Genomic DNA, 20,228 nt, shown 5'->3' on the forward strand with positions numbered 1-20,228 from the left:
AGGGATCATTTGCCCAGCTGCAGTTTCGCTTAACCGTTAGAAAAATAGTTGAGTTAGAAAACTTCAAGCCAATGCCTTGCTAACACCTATCACCGCAATCAAAAGCATTTAGACAAAAGGATCCCCCAGTTTTCATTTACTAGGTAGGCGAACCACTAGAACAGTGAATGCTGGCTGGGGAATTCTGGGAGTTGAAGTCTTCAAGTTGCCAAGGTTCGGAAACACTGCACTAGAATAATAAAGATCTCGGAGTGTATTGGAAGGATTCGTTTCAAAGAGGTCTTCAAGAGTTCGGGCCTGTATTTCTAAGAGTGACAGCATAAGATATTCCCCGCTAAAAATGCTGAGGAAACAAAAAAGAAACAAAAAAAATGACTTTTAGTTTCAGAATATCAAGCGCCCAGCTCGCCTACAGAACGTATCGCGAGAGTGCGTCAGCGGCGCCCAGGGCTTCCTTTTTGGAAATCGCAGAAGTCAGGTTGACTTTCTACGCAGCCCCCCCTCTCCAAAAAACTACATTTCCCACTAGAGCCCGGCGTTTCAACGCGAGACGATGCACCCGAGGAGTCGCCGCTTGGTGACGAAAATCGGTCCCCATGCGTGCCCTCTGGTTGGTCAGGAGAGAAGGAAGGAGGAGGAGGACGAGGGGGGAAAGACCTCGAACAAGCTAGTTAGGCAGTGACGGAAGCGGGCGGAGGGAGGGAGGGGGGGCGGCGGTTTGGAAAGGGAGGAGAAAGCGGGGCGGTAGTGAGGACGGATTCGGCGCGCGCGCGCGCCAGCCAAACCTACAGGAAGGCATCCCGTGAGGGCGCAAGGCCGGCTGCGTGGTGCGAGAGAGACATCGCCATAGAGACAGTGACAGCACAGAACAGGATTGGGGGGGGCAGAGGAGGAAGAGGAGGAGGAGGGGGGGAAGAGGAGGAGGAGGAGGGAGAGCGTGAGAGGGGAGCCCGCGCGGCGGGCGGGGGTGGGGTGGGGGGGAGGCCAGGCCGGGCCAGGCCGGGCCTTGCCTGTAGATTTCCGCCGCGCGCCGAGGGTGGGTGGGAGACTCGGCCCAAGTTACCAACATGGATTCGGGGGAAAGCGGAGCCGGCGGTGCGGGCGGCGGCGGCGGCGGCAAGATCCGGACGCGACGGTATCATCTGGCAGCGGCCTCCTCGAAGCCTTATCCAAGAAACAAGCAGGTAAGAGAGAGCGAGAGAAAGGCCGCCACGGGGGAGGATGGAAATCCGTGGAGACTGGCGGGAAGGAAAGGAAGAGGAAACCACCCTCGGCCCCCCGGAACTGCCGGGGAAGCTCACTCACGCGTCCCGGGGTGGAAGTCGGCCTGAGAGGGAGAGCCAGGCCACGTTCTGGCCGCACGGGGCTAACGAGCGCCGGGGGTCGAAATGAACCGCCCCTCTTTTATTTATTTTTATTTTTTTTAACTTCCCTGCCCTCAGCCAGGAGGGGGGGGGGAAGCCCCGGCGCGAGCGAGCGAACTAAGGAACGCGCACGCGGGTTTGTGTGTGTGAGGGAAAGAATTAGAACGGTTCACAATTCCACGTCCGGCTGTGGAACGTTTTTTTTTTTAAAGGCCGCGGGATGGAGAAGCCTGCGGGGAAAGGGATTCCCCCCCCCCCCCAGGAGTGATGATGGGAGGGCACGAAGGAGGAGTGAAAGAGAGGGCAGGCCCTCCTCGCGATCACTTTTTTTCCCGCTTTTCCTGCGGGGCTGACTCATTTTTTAGGAGAGCGGTCTAGACTGGCATCGGGGTTGTTTCCCCCCCTCGTTGGCACTTTCCCCCCCTTTTTGTATGTTTGTGCAGAACTCCGTAAGAAGTTGGGCGGCCTATAAATCCCAATAATAAATAGATAATAAATAAGTAGGTAGAAAATAAATACATAAATGCCTTTCCTGCACGTGGTATAGGATAGCCCGAATTGGTTTGATTTCATTGGTAGGTGTGATGGTGGTTTTTTTTAATTCTTTTTAATAATAATAATAATAATATAATAATAAAATCCAGTTAAGGTAGTTCTATCAAAAGAAGACACAGCCTAGCCCATTGAAATCAGCAAATTATTATTATTATTATTATTATTATTATTATTATTATTAAAATCTAATAAATAATAAGGTTTTGATTTAGTGAAAGCGAACCAATTTTAGACTATTTTTTAAGAGATTGGAGAGTACAGTATATCCCAAAACTAATTAAATTCAAATAAATACCTTGCAAAGTTTGTAGAATTCGGAGTTATATTTATTGGGTTAAAATATGTGGACAACATGACCCTTTTCTTTTACTTGTTGCCTTGACAAAATGAATAATGCTGATTTGTAAATTAGCGCTATTTATGGTGAGGGCGGGGATGGCCTAATTTAATTTAATTAATTTGACATCTATGCCACCCAATCCCAATGGGACTGACTCAGGGCGGCTGACAACAGTAAATAGTACATACAATAAACAAAGTCAAATGTTAGTAATGATTGAAACATTTAACCTGATTTAACAAAAATAATTTAATTGTCCATTTGAATTTACTTGGCAGGCCTGGGCCATCCAATTTCTACTTTGTTTTGTTTCTTTTTTAATTTGACAGTGACATCAGTTATGTAAAAGATTACAAAATATATACTATGAAGAATTTAGAAAGAGAGCCTTTTTTCCAGGATTCCAAATTGCATAATTACTAGGAGGAATATAAACTCTTCCATTGGAATTATTTGTTTTATTACCATTATTTAGTGTATTTAATAATCAGGATCTGACTACTGTGTTACTTTTTAATATATATTTTATCAATTCACACATGCTGTTTATTATAATTATGTAGATAATGTAATGAACAGTATAGTATATTGGGAGAACAGGCGCTCAACAGTATGATTCATGTTTGCATACAAAGCCCTAGATTCAGTTTTCTGATGTTTCTAAGCAGGCCTGGAAAATAAAATCTCACCTAAAGCCTTGGAGTGCTAATAATGACCTGTCAGAAGTGCTGGGCTAGATTGACCAGTTTTTAGTTTGATTTGATACAGCTTTCTGTGTTCCTGTCATCATTACAATCCCTGAAATTTTTATTCTGCATACAGCAATTGACAATGTGTGCCCGTTTCATTATTATTCAGGTTTTTTAATTGATCTGTTTTAGACTAATAGTTGGTTTGAAGTCTCTAGGATATTTTTCCTATGAATTTTAACTTTGAACTATACAGTAATTTTAAATGTTACCTTTATTATTTCAAATTTATGAATACATTATACTTATTTACATAACTTGCAGCAGTTCAGTTTAGTGACTGTTCAAAGTTACAACGACACTGAAAAAAGTGACACGAAAGTTTTCACAAAATCATTGCACAATCCTTATGATCAATTCAAACACTTGGTGACTGAGGGTTGCAGTGCCTGGGGTCATGTGATTACCTTTTGCGACCTTCTGACAAGCAATAATTGTGGAAGCCAGATTCACTTAACACCTTGTTACTAATTTATCAGCTGCAATAATTCACTTAACTGTAACAAGAAAGGTTGTTAAATGGGACAAAATGTCTCACTTAGCAACAGAAAATTCAGGCTGAATTGTGGTGATAAGTTGATGACTACCTGTACTTTTTTACATCTTTCCAGAGGAAAAAGTCCCAGTAAATTTATTTCATACAATTATAACCTGATTTTCAGAATAAATCATTTTGAAATGCACAGTATATTTTTGAAATACATAGGCAATGACCATGTTATAAAAATATTTCTTACATGTTAATTATTGATTTTAGATAGCAGGAAAAAATGCTATGCCACAAAAGTTAGAAATACTGGGTTTCCTCCTATGAGGTGTAATTTAGGTCTTTCAAAGCTAGTAGGACACATTAGTCAGTTACAATTGGATCCAAGTCAAATATGCACATACAGTTTTATAGAGTTTGATAGATTTGCATCTACTTCATGGGAAATTTAGATTACCTTTGATATAGATCCAATGTATTTATTTAAAGCCCGTTAGTTTTAACTTACTGAGAGTGTTATTTATTTCCTACGTGTATATGTAACATTTCCTATAAGTATATGTAATATATTTACATATTTACTAAAAATGTAATATAAATGGTTGTCATTCAACAGAGAAGGCCTAGGCCAGTGATGGTGAACCTTTTTTTCCTTGGGTACCCACACCCATAATTCAATGCCTGGGGAGATTGAAAACAGCTTTTCCCACCCTCTGGAGGCCATAAATGGCCTGTTTCCCAACTTCTGGTGGGCCCAGTAGGCTCATGTTTCGCCCATCCCAGGTTCCAATGTCTACCCTGGAGCCAGGAGAGGGTAAAAACACCTTCCCCCATCCCCCTGGAGGCTTTCTGGAAGCCAAAAACGCCCTCCCAGAGCTTCCATGCAAGCCAAAAATCAGGTGGCTGCCACACACATGCATGTTGTAGCTAAACTAGGACAACGGCTCATGTGCTATCGGATATGGCTCCGTGTGCCACCTGTGGCACCCGTGCCATAGGTGCGCCATCACTGGCCTAGGCGAAAAGAGGCCATCAGTATGTTCCTTACACATCTAAAAATGTTTTTTTGGATTTCACTCCCGGATACAAAAATCATCTCGGGGAAACCTATTATCAAGAAACTACAAGATAGTAGCGTGCCAACCTTGTTATAGACAGTAGACTCTTCCTTATTATCCATGAATGACTGACCAGATTTGTAATAGGAAGGGAGATGTGTCAAGTACCCTGATCTGTGGTGGTTGGCATATTATCTGAAATTAGTAAAAGATCTTCCTGGTCATGGGGATCCCTCAGGTGTCTAGTGATACTTCATCATTGACTACCAGAACATCACTAAACTACATGTTTATCTTTTTGGAAGGAATCTCAATCACATTTGAAACACACTCCCAAACGCTTGTCCAGGAATAACTTGCACACAGGATTTCATTCTCAGGTTCAGTCTCAGTTTATTGTGTGCCCAGCTCATTATCTTGGTGCATCACATTTGCTTTCACTTTGGAGAAAGATAGCTGAGTGTCATCAATAGATTCATTTCACCTAGCCCTAAAATTCTTGATAATACCCTCCAGTTAATTTTTATAGATATAAATAACATTGAGTATGAAATAGTGCTTTGTGGTGGCCCCAATAAGTGTCTATGGTGCAAAGGCTTAGATACCATTGAGAGACTTTTCTTGGAAGTAGAAATCAAATATATTGTGGCAGGATGCCACCAACTAACAAATGATCCAGGATTGTTATTAAAATTTGTACTAAGTAACCCCCTCCCCAAATAATTATATTAATAAAGGCAAGGGAGCATAACAGTAACAGAATTTGGCAATAATAATTTAAAAACTCATGCTACTTGGAAGGACTTAAATCACATTAGCCAAAAACCTGGGCAAAGGGGTAAATCTTTAAGACCTTCTGAAGGCCTACTCAAAATTCAGAGGGAATCTCAGAGGGACTTCATTCCAGAGGACAAGTGCAGGGATGGAGAAGGTGTACTTCTGATAGATGGTATTGTTTAGAGAGGAATACAGAGCATATCAATTTTGCTCTGTCAAATGGCCAAATGGATATTATGGAGATAGATGGTTCCTCAAGTTATCAGGCTCTATGTCACATAGACTCTTATAGAAAATAACCTGGAAGCAAGATTGCAGCTCATGCAATTTAGGAAATAGGAACATTATACAGGCAATCCAAGGCATGCCCATCATTGCTTGCATTGCTACATTCTGAGGTTTTTTTTCAAGTTCTTTCCTATGTAAAACATGCAGCAATACAGATAATCCTTGACGTAATCATTTGTTTAGTAACTGTTCACAGTTACAACACTGAAAAAGTGATTTAGGACTAGTTTTCACACTTGCAATCATTGCGGTATCTCCATAGTCATGTGATCAAAATTTGGGTGCTTAGCAATTGGCATGCATTCCTGACAGTTGCACTTCCTAAGGTCATGTGATCACCATTTGTAATCTAGCTCTGCCACAATTCATCTACAAGCACAACTAAAATCATCTGTTCTAAATCCTGCCCTAGAAGATAAACTGCTTTCCTTCAGATAATCTGCAAAGAATGATGGTATCAGATGTACCTCATGAATCAATAGGTCGACATTCCTTCTGTGTGTCTCCCACAAAAGATCATCTGTGAGGGTTCCATGGCTGATTCTGGCCATCAACCAAGACTAAATCCAGACTATAAAAGATTGAGATAGTGGATGTTTTTTTAAAAAATCCACAACTGAACAAACAACATCATCTCAAGCACCTTACCCCAAAAGTGGTGGTTTGTTTCTGGGCAGTAATTGATAGTTATCATCTGAGTTAAGGAAGTGTTTCTTAGGAGTTGGTTGTCCTTTGTCTCTACCATAAAAACCTTATTTAGGCTATATTTGCACTGATCAGTAAAATATGTATTTCAAAAGATTTTACAGTTTAGTATTTATATTAGAGATGGTTTTGGGTAGCATATGCATGTGATTACTTAGTTCCTAAAATTAATGCATCTAAAGCCATAAAAATGAATAAAATATCTTGAGGACCATCTTCTGAATATGCTTAACTTGAAAAGCTCTACATTTCATTCTGTCAATATTTAAGATGCCATTAATGGGGACACAGACCAGAACCTGTAATTCTCTGCCTGTGGAGGCCCACTTTTAATATTTAATATCTTGCAAAGGTCACTTTGCTTTTAATTTTTTTCAGCTGTTAAACATATATTCTTAACTTAGATAATTTTTAATTAACAAAATGTTCTGTTTAAACACAAACATTTTCATTTGCTACTAAAAGATATTATCTGGGATATCAAGCAGACTTCCCTTGAAAGATAAGTCAAAGCCAGGTAAGCAAGTATCCCACCCATATGAAGTCAGGAAAAGAAATATAGAAATATTCTGATGTTTTTAAAAGTTTCATTTAGAGCGTCTCATTTAAATGATGATGTGTGTTTTCTTTTTTCATTTGAATAAAAATAGCTTTGTGTCATGAAACAATTTTTTATGTAGCAGGCAATATTATTTAAAATCTACAGCATATAATCGTGATGGCAGACCTATGGCACATATTGGAGAGCACGTGAGACCTTGCCCTATGTTAGTTCCAGCGCACAGGCATATTCTGGCCAGATGATTTTCAGCCTTGGGGAAGGCCGCTTTGAACCTTCAGGGATGTTCGGAAAACGCATTTCCAGTTTGCCCATTTGTGCTGTTTCTTTGCACTCTGGAGCATTCAGGGAAGCATCCTGAAGCCCTGGAGCGCAAAAAACCACCTAACAGGCAAACCGGGAGTGCATTTTCCGAACTTCCGGTTTGGCCGTTTTTTCCACTGTCCCAAGCTTTAGTGAGGCCTGTGTGCATACATGGGGATGGGGGAATTGTGTGCATGCGCAGTGGCAGCGCGGGGGTTGCACATGCATGGAGGGGAGGGGTGTGGGCACGTGCGCGCATGCTAGCGCGCACACATACACTCTCACCCTTTTGGCACGTGAACCAAAAAAGGTTCGCCCTCACCGATATATAACATTTCACCTACTAGAATTAGTATGGGAAATATGGTCGGATTAATTAAAGAAGTTCATAAATTCAATAGACAACTAAGAAATGCAACGTTTATTTTTCACAATCTGACTATAATGGCCAGCAAAATATTTCAACATTTTTTTGTTCTAAATCAAAGATTTATGTATGTAGTGTGTCTTTTTCAAATATATGCAGAGATGTCTAGAGAAGCGATGGAGGAAGAATAAGTCCGAATCTGATCAAACACTTGTAAGAGCTCATATTAAGACTTATAAAGTGGCGCTCAAGGCAGCAAGATGCACGTATCATGCCACCTTGATTGCATCAGCGTAATCTCGCCCAGCCGCTCTGTTTAGGGTGACTCGCTCCCTTCTTAACCGGGGGGAGTTGGGGAACCCTTGCAGAGGAGTGCTGAGGATTTTAACACATTTTTCGCTGATAAAGTCGCTCGGATCTGGGCAGACCTCGACTCCGATTGGATAACAGAGTTGACTAACAACGAGTCAGTTGATGTGACTGGGGCCCGTATTTGTCCATCTGTCTGGGAAGAGTTTGATCTGGTGACACCTGATGAAGTGGACAAGGCCATTGGAGCTGTGAGTTCCGCCACCTGTTTACTGGATCCGTGTCCCTCCTGGCTGGTTTCGCCCAGCAGGGAGATATCACGGAGCTGGGTCCAGGAGATTGTCAATGCTTCTTTGGGGAGGGGGTCCTTTCTGGTTACCTACAAGGAGGCACTTGTGTGCCCCCTCCTCAAGAAGCCTTCCCTGGACCCAGCCATTCTCAACAACTATCATCCAGTCTCCAACCTTCCCTTTATGGGGAAGGTTGTTGAGAAGGTGGCGGCGCTCCAGCTCCAGCAGTCCTTGGAAGAAGCCGATTATCTAGGCCCTCAACAGTCGGGTTTCAGGCCCGGCTACAGCACGGAAACTGCTTTGGAGTGCCAAGGTTTTTTTGTTTAGCATATTAAAAGCAGAAGCAAAAATCCACCCACCCCATACTATCACAGCTCAGAGGAAGAAAGATAATCCATTTGAAATTATCCCACTATGGGAAATTCTTCCCAATTCTTAAGAATGGGGGGAAGCAGATAGCTTCTTACCTTTGCTAAAGAGTAGGAAGACATAACAATATGTATCTAACAGTATAGTGCAGTGGTTCTCAACCTTTCTAATGCCATGACCCCTTAATACTGTTCCTCATGTTGTGGTGACCCCCAACCATAGATCTAGCGCCAGTTCTCCCCACAGATCTTTAAGCTGATTGGCAGGAATGTCAGAGGGATACCCCCACTGTAAACACCTGATTGGTCAGATTGAAAACATATACAGTATTCCAAGGTGCCAGAATAGAAGCTTTAGTTCCTAACACCATGAAAAATTTGTCTTTTTCCATGGTCTTAGGTGACCCGTGTGAAACGGTCGTTCAACCCCCAAAGGGGTCCTGACTCCCAGGTTGAGAACCACTGGTATACAGTGATCCCCCGGGTATTGCGATCCCGATCATTGCGAAACGGCTATATGGCGATTTTTCAACCCGGAAGTAAAAACACCATCTGCGCATGCGCGCCCTTTTTTTCTATGGGCACGCATGTGTAGATGGCGCCGGGAAGATCAGCTGCTGGGCGGCTTCCCTGGGTCTTCCCCCTCTTGCTGGCGGGAGGGCGAGCGGCGGGCATCAGCGAGGAGTTTCCCCACCGCCCACGCAAACTCCTCGCTGCCGCTCGCCCACCCTTCGCCCAACCACGCCGTTCGCTCGCGCCGCTTCCCAGCTGAGTCCTGAAGCGAATTGGCTTCAGGACTCAGCTGGGAAGTGGCGCGAGTGAGCGGCGCAAGCGAACGGCTTGTCCGCCGCCTGCCTGCCCTTCACCCGCCCTTCGCCCGCCCACGCCGTTCATTCTCGCCGCTTCCCAGCTGAGTCCTGAAGCGAATTGGCTTCAGGACTCAGCTGGGAAGCGGCGTGAGCGAGCGGCTTGTCCGCCGCCTGCCTGCCCGCGCGCCCGCCGCTCGCCCGCCCACGCCGTTCATTCTCGCCGCTTCCCAGCTGAGTCCTGAAGCGAATTGGCTTCAGGACTCAGCTGGGAAGCGGCGCGAGCGAGCGGCGTGGGCGGGCGAAGGGCGGGCGAGCGGCAGCGAGGAGTTTGCGTGGGCGGTGGGGAAACCCCAGCGCCGCTTCCCAGCTGAGTCCCCTTCCCAGGAACCCCAATCTTCGGCTCCTCGCTAGCGCTGCGGAAGTAAAAACACCATCTGCGCATGCGCAGATGGTGTTTTTACTTCTGCAGCGCTACTTCGCGAAAAACCGATCATTGCGGGGGGTCCTGGAACGGAACCCTCGCAATGATCGGGGGATCACTGTAGTGGATTAGGCATTGGACTAGAAATAGGGAGATTTACATTTAGTAAGCCATGGAAGTTATCTGGTGCATTTATAGAGTTGGGAGGTAAAATAAGAAAAAGGAATGCTCTATATATGGTAACTTAAATTCCCAAAAGAAGGGTCAAATATTAATATAATAAATAATTAAGATGAATTGTTCTGTACATTTAAGGATATTTCTGTGTTTGCTAGTGAAAATGGCAGAATTTGAAACATTATTTGATAAAAAATGTAAGACTTCTAAAAATGTTTAGGAAATAATTTTGGATTTGCTTCCTCAGATTTCTTGGCACTACTAGAAATAGCTGTTAGCTAAAGGAATTTTGTAGTTTAGTTGTCTGAACTGTGTAATAAAGCTTCCAATTTACAACTGTGTTTTCTTTATTTTCGATAGGGAATTATGAATATTGTGAAGGAATCTATAAAAAACATTGTTCCAACTTGGCTTCAAAGATATTTTACACAAAATGAAGAGACATCTCCAAATGAGCAAAGAAATCTGGAGGGGGATATAAACTATCATCTTGCCTTTGCAGATGATATCACTGAAGATGCTCTTGAGATGCATGGTCGAATCACTCCTGAGCCAACCAGAATTTCTTTAGAAGGTGGGTTTGTTCATTTTATTAATCAATTAATAAGGTTAATCAATAACCATTGCAAATTTTCTCCAAACATTATGAATTATAAAGATTTTGCTAACTTTTGAGACTCATATTATGGAATGCTTTTTTATTTAATTGCTAGCATCTTTATACTCTTAATGAATGCCTTCCAAGTTGATCAGATTAAATTCAATTCAATGGCAGATATAATTTAATTTAATATTACCATAACCTACTTTTTATGATCAGCATTTTATTAAGCAACAGAAGAAGATAGTAAGACCACGTACGTCCTTTCTTGACTTGTACATTTTTGTATTCATCATTTAATCAAAATAATTTTTTGGTAGATTTTAAGTTTCTGTTATATGCCAAGAGGTGAACAAAGAAATTTGGCCTATATGTCATATGTTGAGTTTTAAATAGAAATGTCCTATATCAATACTTGCCAATAGTATCATTAATTGCCATTATCAGAAGCCTGTACATACTATGTCCTCTAATCTTAAAAAAATAACTTACTGGAAAATTGAAGTTGATGGGTGACACAAGAAATTAGCTCATCCTCCTTTTACACAAAAAACTATCTGTATTCCAAACTGAATTGGAAAATTTATTTCTCATCATTCTACTCTTCAGTTAAATAAATGGTTTGAATCTAAATTTTAAAAGCAACGATTGCTGAGTTTATGTATGTATATTTATTTATTTATTGGATTTATATGCCCTCCCACTCCGAGGACTTATCATTGCCCATTTCACTATTTATAATCAGTTTTCAGAACTGGTAATCCTTTGCTTCAACATGAAGCATGATAGACCTTCCTATTCCCACTATAAGTTTGGATGTTTTAACATATGATAGTATTACTGGAAAGAGAAAATAGTAGAGTCCTTAACAGCAACTGGAAGCAGAATTTTTGTTGTTAAGCAATGTGTTTGTAGAGTGTAACCACACCATTTAGCAATGACAATCCCTGCAATCCCGATTGTAATTGTTACCCTGCTTCCCCCAGAATAAGACATCTCCTGGTAATAAGCTCAAACAGGCTGTTGAGTGCATGGCAGTAAAGCCAAACACTTATTTCAGGGTTCAAAAAAATATGACAGGGAAACATGGTAATTGGTGCATGAATGGGAATGACTGCATGTGGGGTTTTTTACGATTTTATAAATAATTCTTTTTAACAATAATTAGTTTTTTTCATACATATTGTTTTCATTATGTTGTACGCCGCCCTGAGTCGCTTCAAGAAGGGCGGCATAGAAGTTATATAAATGAATGCATGAATGAATGAAATCCCACAGTAATTAGACAAGGCGGCTTTAGTCCAGCTTCCAACATCTCAAATGAGATTAGCTCCATTTCTCTCAACATTCTGTGAGTCCCTCAAGACCTAGATGTTATCTGGTCTTTGAGAACTTGGGGGATTTTTCTGTGATTAATATCCCTTCTTGTTTTGTGTGCCTTTTTTAATAGTTATTTTTAAATTATGACTGACGGTATGTATGTGTTTGTCTTGTGTGTTTATTATAATGATATACTGTAGGATACCCTGAGTAACTTACTTTCATGTGAGATGGGCGACTATATAAATATGATAAATAAAACTTTAAAAGGTTATATAATTTGTATTGCAATGCTTGTAAGCTGTCTTAAATGCTTATATAAGAGGAAAGGCAGGTATAGAATTACTCATAAATAATATAAAATAAATCTAATCACTCAATAACTTAATTGAAAGTACAATCTACTGGGCACTTAGATTAGTTTATATTGTATTAATCTTTTAAAATTATTTAAATTCTATGCTCAGGATAGTGTTGGAAAATAATATTTTTATTCTTTCTTTACATACAACAATAGTTTTGTTATAATAGTATAGTTCTTGGCACAAATATAATAGCTATTCTCACAAAATTTCCTTTCCTTAATTTTTGGAGCTAGAGAGGAATGGAACAATTGAAGTACAGTATAAAGTAGACAATGTTTATTATTTAGTATCTTTTATAAATAATTTCAAATTTTCTTGGGTTTTCTCTCCCTCCCCTCCCACATCACATTTACAGAAGTTGTGTGATTTTCTTTCTTTTTCTTTAGAGCCATCTACAAGTAGATCTAGTCTAAATTTCTCAGATATTTTAACACGCCCCTCTCTTCATCGGAGTCACGCTAACTGCAACATTTTGGATTCCCCGTCACCCTTCTCTCAACCATCCACATCAACTGCATTTCCAGTTAATAATTCTCGACTTTCACTTGGAAAAGAAATGAAAGATTCTACCTCGCAGCATGAAGACGATAACATCTCAACTACAAGTGGCTTTTCTTCAAGGGCATCTGATAAAGGTAACTAATTTGACTGTAATTTTTAAACTAACATTGTAAAATTATCTGGGAGCTATAGTGTTTTGTGTATGTATATATAAATGCTCCTTGTTTTACTTAATCAAAAATGGGGAAAACAGCAAATGCACCTTAGGAAAACCCTTTTTACTCATGTCTAGCAACCATCCTAGCTTATCTTTTTCTACCTTCAAAATAAAGTGCTGAGATTCAGTCAAGCACTGTTTTTATTTTTTAATACCATGTTTGCCCCAAAATAAGACATGTCTATAGTTAACACAATCAGGCTTTTCAGAGCATGCACTCAAATAAGCCCTCCCCAAAATTTTCCCCCCAACTACTTAAATGCATGCACAGCCGGTCCCCGCCATCTCCACTGGTGCATACCATACTCACCCCACATGCCCTTACTGTACCTACCGGTAGAGCTGATACCCACACAAAAAGAGCAGCAGGTTTTTTAATGGAATAATATAATCTAAAATTAAAAAATTAATCAAAAGGGCAAGGCTAATTTTTTCTCTATACTACATTTATTTTAAAAGGCATTATAATAAGATATTGATGCAGTTATATGTATTTTTTTTAGACATAACCGTTTCAAAAAATGCTTCGGTGCCACCTTTGTGGTCTGCAGAGAATGAAAGATCTGTTTCCCTTCCTCAACATTCAACAAATAGTTCTAAAAAACCTGGATTTAACTTGTCTGCCTTTGGAGCACTGTCTCCTGTAAGTACTGCATAATAGTTGCTTTAGCCCTATGACTTGTGCTTCCAGCTTCCTAATTAAATATCTTTCTTATTTCCAGTCACTTGGTAATGCATCATTTCTTAAGGCAAGTCAGCTAGGGAATTCTCCATTTTATCCTGGCAAAACTACGTATGGTGGTGCAGCTGCAACAACAAGGCAGTCTAAATTGCGAATTACTCCATATCAGGTAAATAAATGCTGGTGATTTCAGGAAGTAATAAGGGTTACGAAATAATTCCTATCTTTTGTGTACCAATTCTGCTTGTTCTTCTCTTAACATGTATTTAAGGAATGTAATTTTTCCAATGACAATTCAGCATTGGGAGCATGAGATATATTAGTTTTGGATTGTTTTGATCATGATTTGGTATTGCATAAACCTCAGGCCATGTATTTCCATCATTTCCCTCTCTTCTGGGCAAGATTCAAAGTCTTTTCTTTAATGTTTGTAAAACTTCCAACTTTATTGTTTTTCTACCAGTGTTAAACATGTTTCAATTTAAACCTAAAATAAAACAAAAGTGAAAGCTACAAATTGGCTTGTTACATAGCATCTCGTAATGATACTTATTCTACTATACTTCTCAACAAACTTACTGAAAGTGTTATTCTAGGATCAAGCAAGGAGGTTATGGAACATGATCCTGTGTCTCCTCTCCTTAGTGAGTCAGCTAACAGGAAAGAGCTAAGGTGGTTGTTGCCTTTTTCTTCCTAAAATATCATGTTACCACATGGTGGCAGAGGAAGAATTGTGTGAAGGTTACTACTGTAACTGCCTATTTTGATGCTTCTCTTTTCAGTGCCAGATTTCTTCCTCCCTCCTCTCCTCCCCTCCCTTTCCCTCCCATCATTCCATCACTCCACTGGTCCTGATATTATTTCTCTATGCCAAGATGCCAGAAGGTTCTCTTGCCTTATGTTCTATCATACTGAACATAATGACCATTCTTTTTTCTCAAAGTTGTGGAGATTCAGGAGACAGTCTGATCATTATTGTGTCTGCTATAATAGGAAAATTAAAAATAAGGATTATGATGTTGATTGTGTTGATTTTTCAGACACCATTAAGACGACAAATGAAAGCCAAGCAAGCAAGCGCACAATCCTATGGAGTGACAAGTTCTACTGCAAGGCGCATCTTGCAGTCTCTGGAGAAATTATCAAGTCCATTAGCAGTAAATTACTCTCTTTCTATAAGTTATTTTCAATACCTAAGACAATATTGTCTATGTATAATCATTGCATTTGATAAATGTGTCTACACATGTAATTTAACAGTGTTGTGCTTATTCAACAGGATGCTAAAAGAATTCCCTCTTCAGTTTCTACTCCATTGTCATCTGTAAGTTAATTTTCAAACTTTTGAAATTTCCTGACAAATTTAGTTTCAAAACAGAAGATTTAATTTTTGTGTTTTATATTTCAGCCTTTGGAAAACAGTATGCTGAATGTTACCAATTTCCATTCATCAAGAAAAAGAGTGAGTTAATTTACAAAATCTTACCATTATTTGTAAGCAGTGCAGAGCTTATTTAATTCTTTGATGTGGAACTGTTATGTGGAATCTTACACAGATTTACAGGGCTCCATTAAAAATTAAGAAGGAAAAGAATGTTCTGATTTGATATGGAAACTCCAGGAACACTAATGTTTTACATGTGTGTTTGGGCTGTACTGATCCAGCCATTCAAATAATGCTTGAGCAATTTTCTGAAAATATAAAATTCTTTTGATTCCAAACCACATTTCAACACCATGAATCAGTGACTATACTGGAAAATTGTCAGATCATTATGGTTCCGATCAATATTCAGATCAATATTCCTCAAATATTAGACTGCCTTCTGTTCAGGTCTGAAATTTAGATTTTAGATTAACATGTGTGATATAGTAAATTTCATCATCTTCTTCATAATTTTTCAGTTTGTTTGCTGCATTGGTTTTGTATAAACAAATACAATTTTATTTTCAGTTCTGGGTTGTACATTCTGTGTGGAAACATTAATTCCTTGCTAACTGACAACTGAAAGAGAAGACAGATAACTGACGCTTTTTTCCTTTTGGCATATATCAGATAGATGCAGCCACCTGTCATTAAGTAGAAAAAAGAAGGAATTGTCTATTCATAGTATAATAAATAGTTGGCAGTAGTAATTGTTGGCCAAAACCAGTATGTTAATGGTTTGTTGCCAAAGCAAATGTGTTGTCTACTGTCCATAATTTCTTGTTTAAAACTAAATTGATATAATTTATTAATAAAATGGGCTGAAATAGATTTCACTTGTATAGTGATGAATTAGCTTTCTCCTGGTTACTTTTGGTTCAGTGTGAATATTTCTTATTTTGAAGGTTGAAACTCATTATCCACCAGTTCAGAAGCTTGTGACACCCAAGCCGGTTTCACGGTTAATGACTCATTCACAGTTTTTTAAACCTTCTCTTGTGTCTGCTGCTGAATCAAGCAGGGTACGACAGAGACTAGAGATCAACCATAAAGTAAGTATATGTCAAAATATTTAACTATATACATAACTATTATACACACTCCATTTTTCTCCAGTATTTTATATCCTGATTTAATTTGAATTAGCATTCTTGAAAAAATTTATTAACTATTGCTTTACCAGTAGTTTTCCACATATAATTAAAACTTTTAGAGACTGATATAATAGAAATTGCAAGCTTGCTTATTTGAGTCTGCTTTTGAAATATGATTTTTGACTAAAATGGATTAACGTTTTTTTAAAAAAAATATATAAATAGTGGGAATCTAGTGTCTTTGTTGAAAAGTATGTTGGCTAGTGCACTAACGGAATTAATTATGAGGTGTGTTTTTGTTTTTGATTTGGTGCCTTTAAGTTGATGATGTAGTTTTTTCTTGGCAAGGTTTTTTGGAAGTGATTTACTGTTACTGCCTAAAGGAGAATTATTTAAATTATTCTGAACATCAGGGGGCCATAAAGAAGTATTATTGAAGAAACACATAAACAAAAATAAGTGAGGTTGAGAAATGTTTGAGTAAACAAAACTTGTGTTTTTCATTCATTAATGCAATTATTTTATAAAACTAGATTAGAAAATAAATGGACTAAAATTTTCAGCATAATATTTCTTTACAGACAGGGCAGGAGAAAAGGCTCACAATGGAATTGCAAAGTGAACAATCAAAAAGGTATGTAAAGTTCACTGTGGTTCTGAAGGACTTATGATGAATAATATTTGACTTTACTTATGTTTTTCATTTTTCTAAGCAAGAAATGGAATATATTATCAACCTAAAAGATAATCCTCAACTTATGACCAGTCTCTTAGCAGCTGTTCAAAGTTACAACAGATCTCTCCAGGGAGTGTGAAATGCTTCCAGTTTGCTCATGCCTGTCAGTCGTTGTACAGCCGGTCGCGAAGGCAGTGCAAGTCTCCGCCTACCTGCCCAGATGCCTCCATTTGGGTTCTTTTATCCTCTGCGAATGCACAAAGTGTTCTGTGTATGCACAAAGTGTAAAAGAACCCAAATTGCGCCATCTGTGCGGGTAGGTGGCACCTTGCACTGCCTTCACGACTGGCTCTCTGACATTTCACTCCTGTCTACAGGGCTACTTACAACCCAGATTCAAAGTTTCAGTGAATATCCCCATAGTCACATGATTACACTTTGTCACTCAGCAATCAGCTTAGCACAATGTGACCCATTTTACAACCACAAGCCACGACCACAATTTTGTTTTCAATTACAGTTTTAAGTTAAGGATTATCTATAATTATAAAACACCATTTACCTTTAATAACGTTCCAGCTTCTTTGCTACTTTCCTTACTCGCCTTCAGGCCCATGTGTCTTCTGAAAAACTTCTCCAGTGAATCAGAAGACCTAGTACACATTGTGAGAGTAAGGACTGTAAGGCTGTAACGTTCAGGAGATTCCCTCATTTAATTCTTCTGGGCAAAGATGTAGGAAGACAATGGATAACAGCAAGATAAAAAGAATTACGTGAAATTGGGCTTTTGCTAAAGAAAAAGAGCTGTTCATTACAAACATTGAATTGGAAATGCCTGAGATAGACCTTTAAAACACGGGTGAAAATAACAGAACTATCTTGATATTGGAAGGGAATGTTCCAATCTCCTTCACAAAAGTTCTCTGACTCTATAGGTAGAAGAGATGAAATAGTGAGGTGGTATGTTTCAAAGGGATGTAGGACTCCGTATTTATTGCCTAATTGCTTGTTTTCTGTTAAGCTGTTTTCTGCTCTGTAGTCAAAAACATGAAAGGGAATTTTATAGATAACTTTTAAAATTTCTAAAAATTAAAAGTTCTGTAAGGTTTGCCATCCAAGACAAGGTGCATCTGTCTTGATGGTAGACCTTGAGAAAAAAAGATGGCAGTGGAAAATAAAACCATGAAGATTTTACACTTTCTATTAACTTTTGACTGGAATAGAAACATATGTTTGTTATTTATAAGTTATACCAACTGTTGCAATGTGCAAGAAAATTTTTGCAACATCTATTGATTCTATCTCAACAGTGTCACAAGCCCTACATTTACGACTTCTGCAGCCAATGGACTACCACCTGCAGTAGGAAGTGGTGGAGGCAAAATGAAAAAGGAAAGAAATTTACACTATGTACCAAAACCCTCAGAAAATGAGGTAAATGTATTCATTATGTTGTAATATATTTTATTAGTGGAGAAGCTGTGTGAAATATTAAATTTTCCATAGATTATGGGCCCACATAGGACCTTTTATTCTTAATTTGTTTGAATAACATACTGTAATAGACAAAACTATTTAGTATACAGTGATCCCCCGCTCGTTGCGAGGGTTCCGTTCCAGGAGCCCCCGCAACGAGCGGGTTTTCGCGAAGTAGCGATGCGGAAGTAAAAACACCGTCTGCGCATGTGCAGATGGTGTTTTTACTCCCACAGCGCTAGCGAGGAGCCGAAGATTGGGGGCGGCACGGCTGTTTGCCGCCGGCATGGAGGGCTTCCTAGCAGCCCCCCAAACCCGGGTTGGGGGTCCGGGGGACGCTGTCTCTCGGCGCTTTCGAGCCGAGTCCGGGAGCGAACTCGCTCACGGACTCGGCTCGAAAGCGCCGAGAGAGAGCGTGGACAGGCCCGTTCCTTGGCGCTGTCTCTCGCCGCCTTCGAGCCGAGTCCGGGAGCGAACTCGCTCACGGACTCGGCTCGAAAGCGCCGAGAGAGAGCGTGGACAGGCCCGTTCCTTGGCGCTGTCTCTCGCCGCCTTCGAGCCGAGTCCGGGAGCGAACTCGCTCACGGACTCGGCTCGAAAGCGCCGAGAGAGAGCGTGGACAGGCCCGTTCCTTGGCGCTGTCTCTCGCCGCCTTCGAGCCGAGTCCGGGAGCGAACTCGCTCACGGACTCGGCTCGAAAGCGCCGAGAGAGAGCGTGGACAGGCCCGTTCCTTGGCGCTGTCTCTCGCCGCCTTCGAGCCGAGTCCGGGAGCGAACTCGCTCACGGACTCGGCTCGAAAGCGCCGAGAGAGAGCGTGGACAGGCCCGTTCCTTGGCGCTGTCTCTCGCCGCCTTCGAGCCGAGTCCGGGAGCGAACTCGCTCACGGACTCTGCTCGAAAGCGCCGAGAGAGAGCGTGGACAGGCCCGTTCCTTGGCGCTGTCTCTCGCCGCCTTCGAGCCGAGTCCGGGAGCGAACTCGCTCACGGACTCGGCTCGAAAGCGCCGAGAGACAGCGTGGACAGGCCCGTTCCTTGGCGCTGTCTCTCGGCGCTTTCGAGCCGAGTCCGGGAGCGAACTCGCTCACGGACTCGGCTCGAAAGCGCCGAGAGAGAGCGTGGACAGGCCCGTTCCTTGGCGCTGTCTCTCGCCGCCTTCGAGCCGAGTCCGGGAGCGAACTCGCTCACGGACTCGGCTCGAAAGCGCCGAGAGAGAGCGTGGACATCGCCCGTATCTAGAAGAAGTTGCCACCCGAGCGCTCTTGCCCGGCGGGAGGCGAAGCATATGGGTGGGGGGGCTGTCAGGACACCCTCCCACCCCAGCACTTTGCATCCCGCCGGCAAAGAGCAATAAGGCAGCAGCTTCTGCCGGACATGGGCAATGGGCGGGACAGAGAAGCGGGAAGAATCAGGAGGTTCCTTTGGCGGCTGGAGGCTGCCTGGCACCCGCTGCAGCCAAAACAACAAAGCCAGGCAGCCCCCAGCTGCCAAAGGAGCCTCCTGATTCTCCCCGCTTCTCTGTCCCGCCCATTGCCCATGTCCGGCAGAAGCTGCCTCCCGTGCCGATGTTCCCCGCCAAGCCCAGTTCGGCTTCCCTGGCTGCTTGGCCGGAGGGGGGGGGCTCGGCCAAAAGGGGCTGGAGACGCAGCGATTTGCCTCCCGCCCCTCGCCCCTGTGCCACCGGCACGTCATCTTCCCTCCCAGACAAAAAGGCCGGCCTTTGGGGATGAAGGGGTGTGTTCAGCTCTGCGTCTCCAGCTCCTTTCGGCCGAGCCCCCCCCCCCCCCCCGGCCAAGCAGCCAGGGAATCCGAGCCAGGCTTGGCAGGGAACATCGGCACGGGAGGCAGGAGACGATCGGGCGACCGGAGCAGCAGCCAGGGAAGCCGAGCCGCGTATGGCGGTGACGGCGGCCGTCTCCTGCCTCCCGCGCCGATGTTCCCCGCCAC

General features: G+C 41.8%; 1 protein-coding gene across 6 annotated transcripts in view; it reads left to right on the forward strand.

Annotated features, from left to right (window-relative positions):
• Positions 1 to 1,015: 1,015 nt before the first annotated feature.
• NUP153 (nucleoporin 153) overlaps positions 1,016 to 20,228 on the forward strand; it is a 44,471-nt gene continuing 25,258 nt past the window's right edge. For 2 of the 6 annotated variants that reach the window (XM_070747299.1, XM_070747300.1), the window contains exons 1-11: positions 1,017 to 1,184; positions 10,287 to 10,500; positions 12,599 to 12,847; positions 13,434 to 13,573; positions 13,653 to 13,781; positions 14,653 to 14,769; positions 14,892 to 14,936; positions 15,021 to 15,074; positions 15,944 to 16,090; positions 16,714 to 16,766; positions 18,119 to 18,242. In XM_070747299.1, coding sequence (XP_070603400.1) covers positions 1,068 to 1,184; positions 10,287 to 10,500; positions 12,599 to 12,847; positions 13,434 to 13,573; positions 13,653 to 13,781; positions 14,653 to 14,769; positions 14,892 to 14,936; positions 15,021 to 15,074; positions 15,944 to 16,090; positions 16,714 to 16,766; positions 18,119 to 18,242 — 1,389 coding nt within the window. In that variant the 5' untranslated portion in view covers positions 1,017 to 1,067. Of the gene's footprint in view, positions 1,185 to 10,286; positions 10,501 to 12,598; positions 12,848 to 13,433; positions 13,574 to 13,652; positions 13,782 to 14,652; positions 14,770 to 14,891; positions 14,937 to 15,020; positions 15,075 to 15,943; positions 16,091 to 16,695; positions 16,767 to 18,115; positions 18,243 to 20,228 lie in introns of all 6 variants that reach the window. The other 4 variants (XM_070747295.1, XM_070747296.1, XM_070747297.1 and 1 more) reach the window with 4 other exon arrangements.

The sequence above is a fragment of the Erythrolamprus reginae genome, chromosome 3 (genome assembly GCF_031021105.1).
Source record: "Erythrolamprus reginae isolate rEryReg1 chromosome 3, rEryReg1.hap1, whole genome shotgun sequence".
NCBI classification, from domain to species: Eukaryota; Metazoa; Chordata; class Lepidosauria; order Squamata; family Dipsadidae; genus Erythrolamprus; species Erythrolamprus reginae.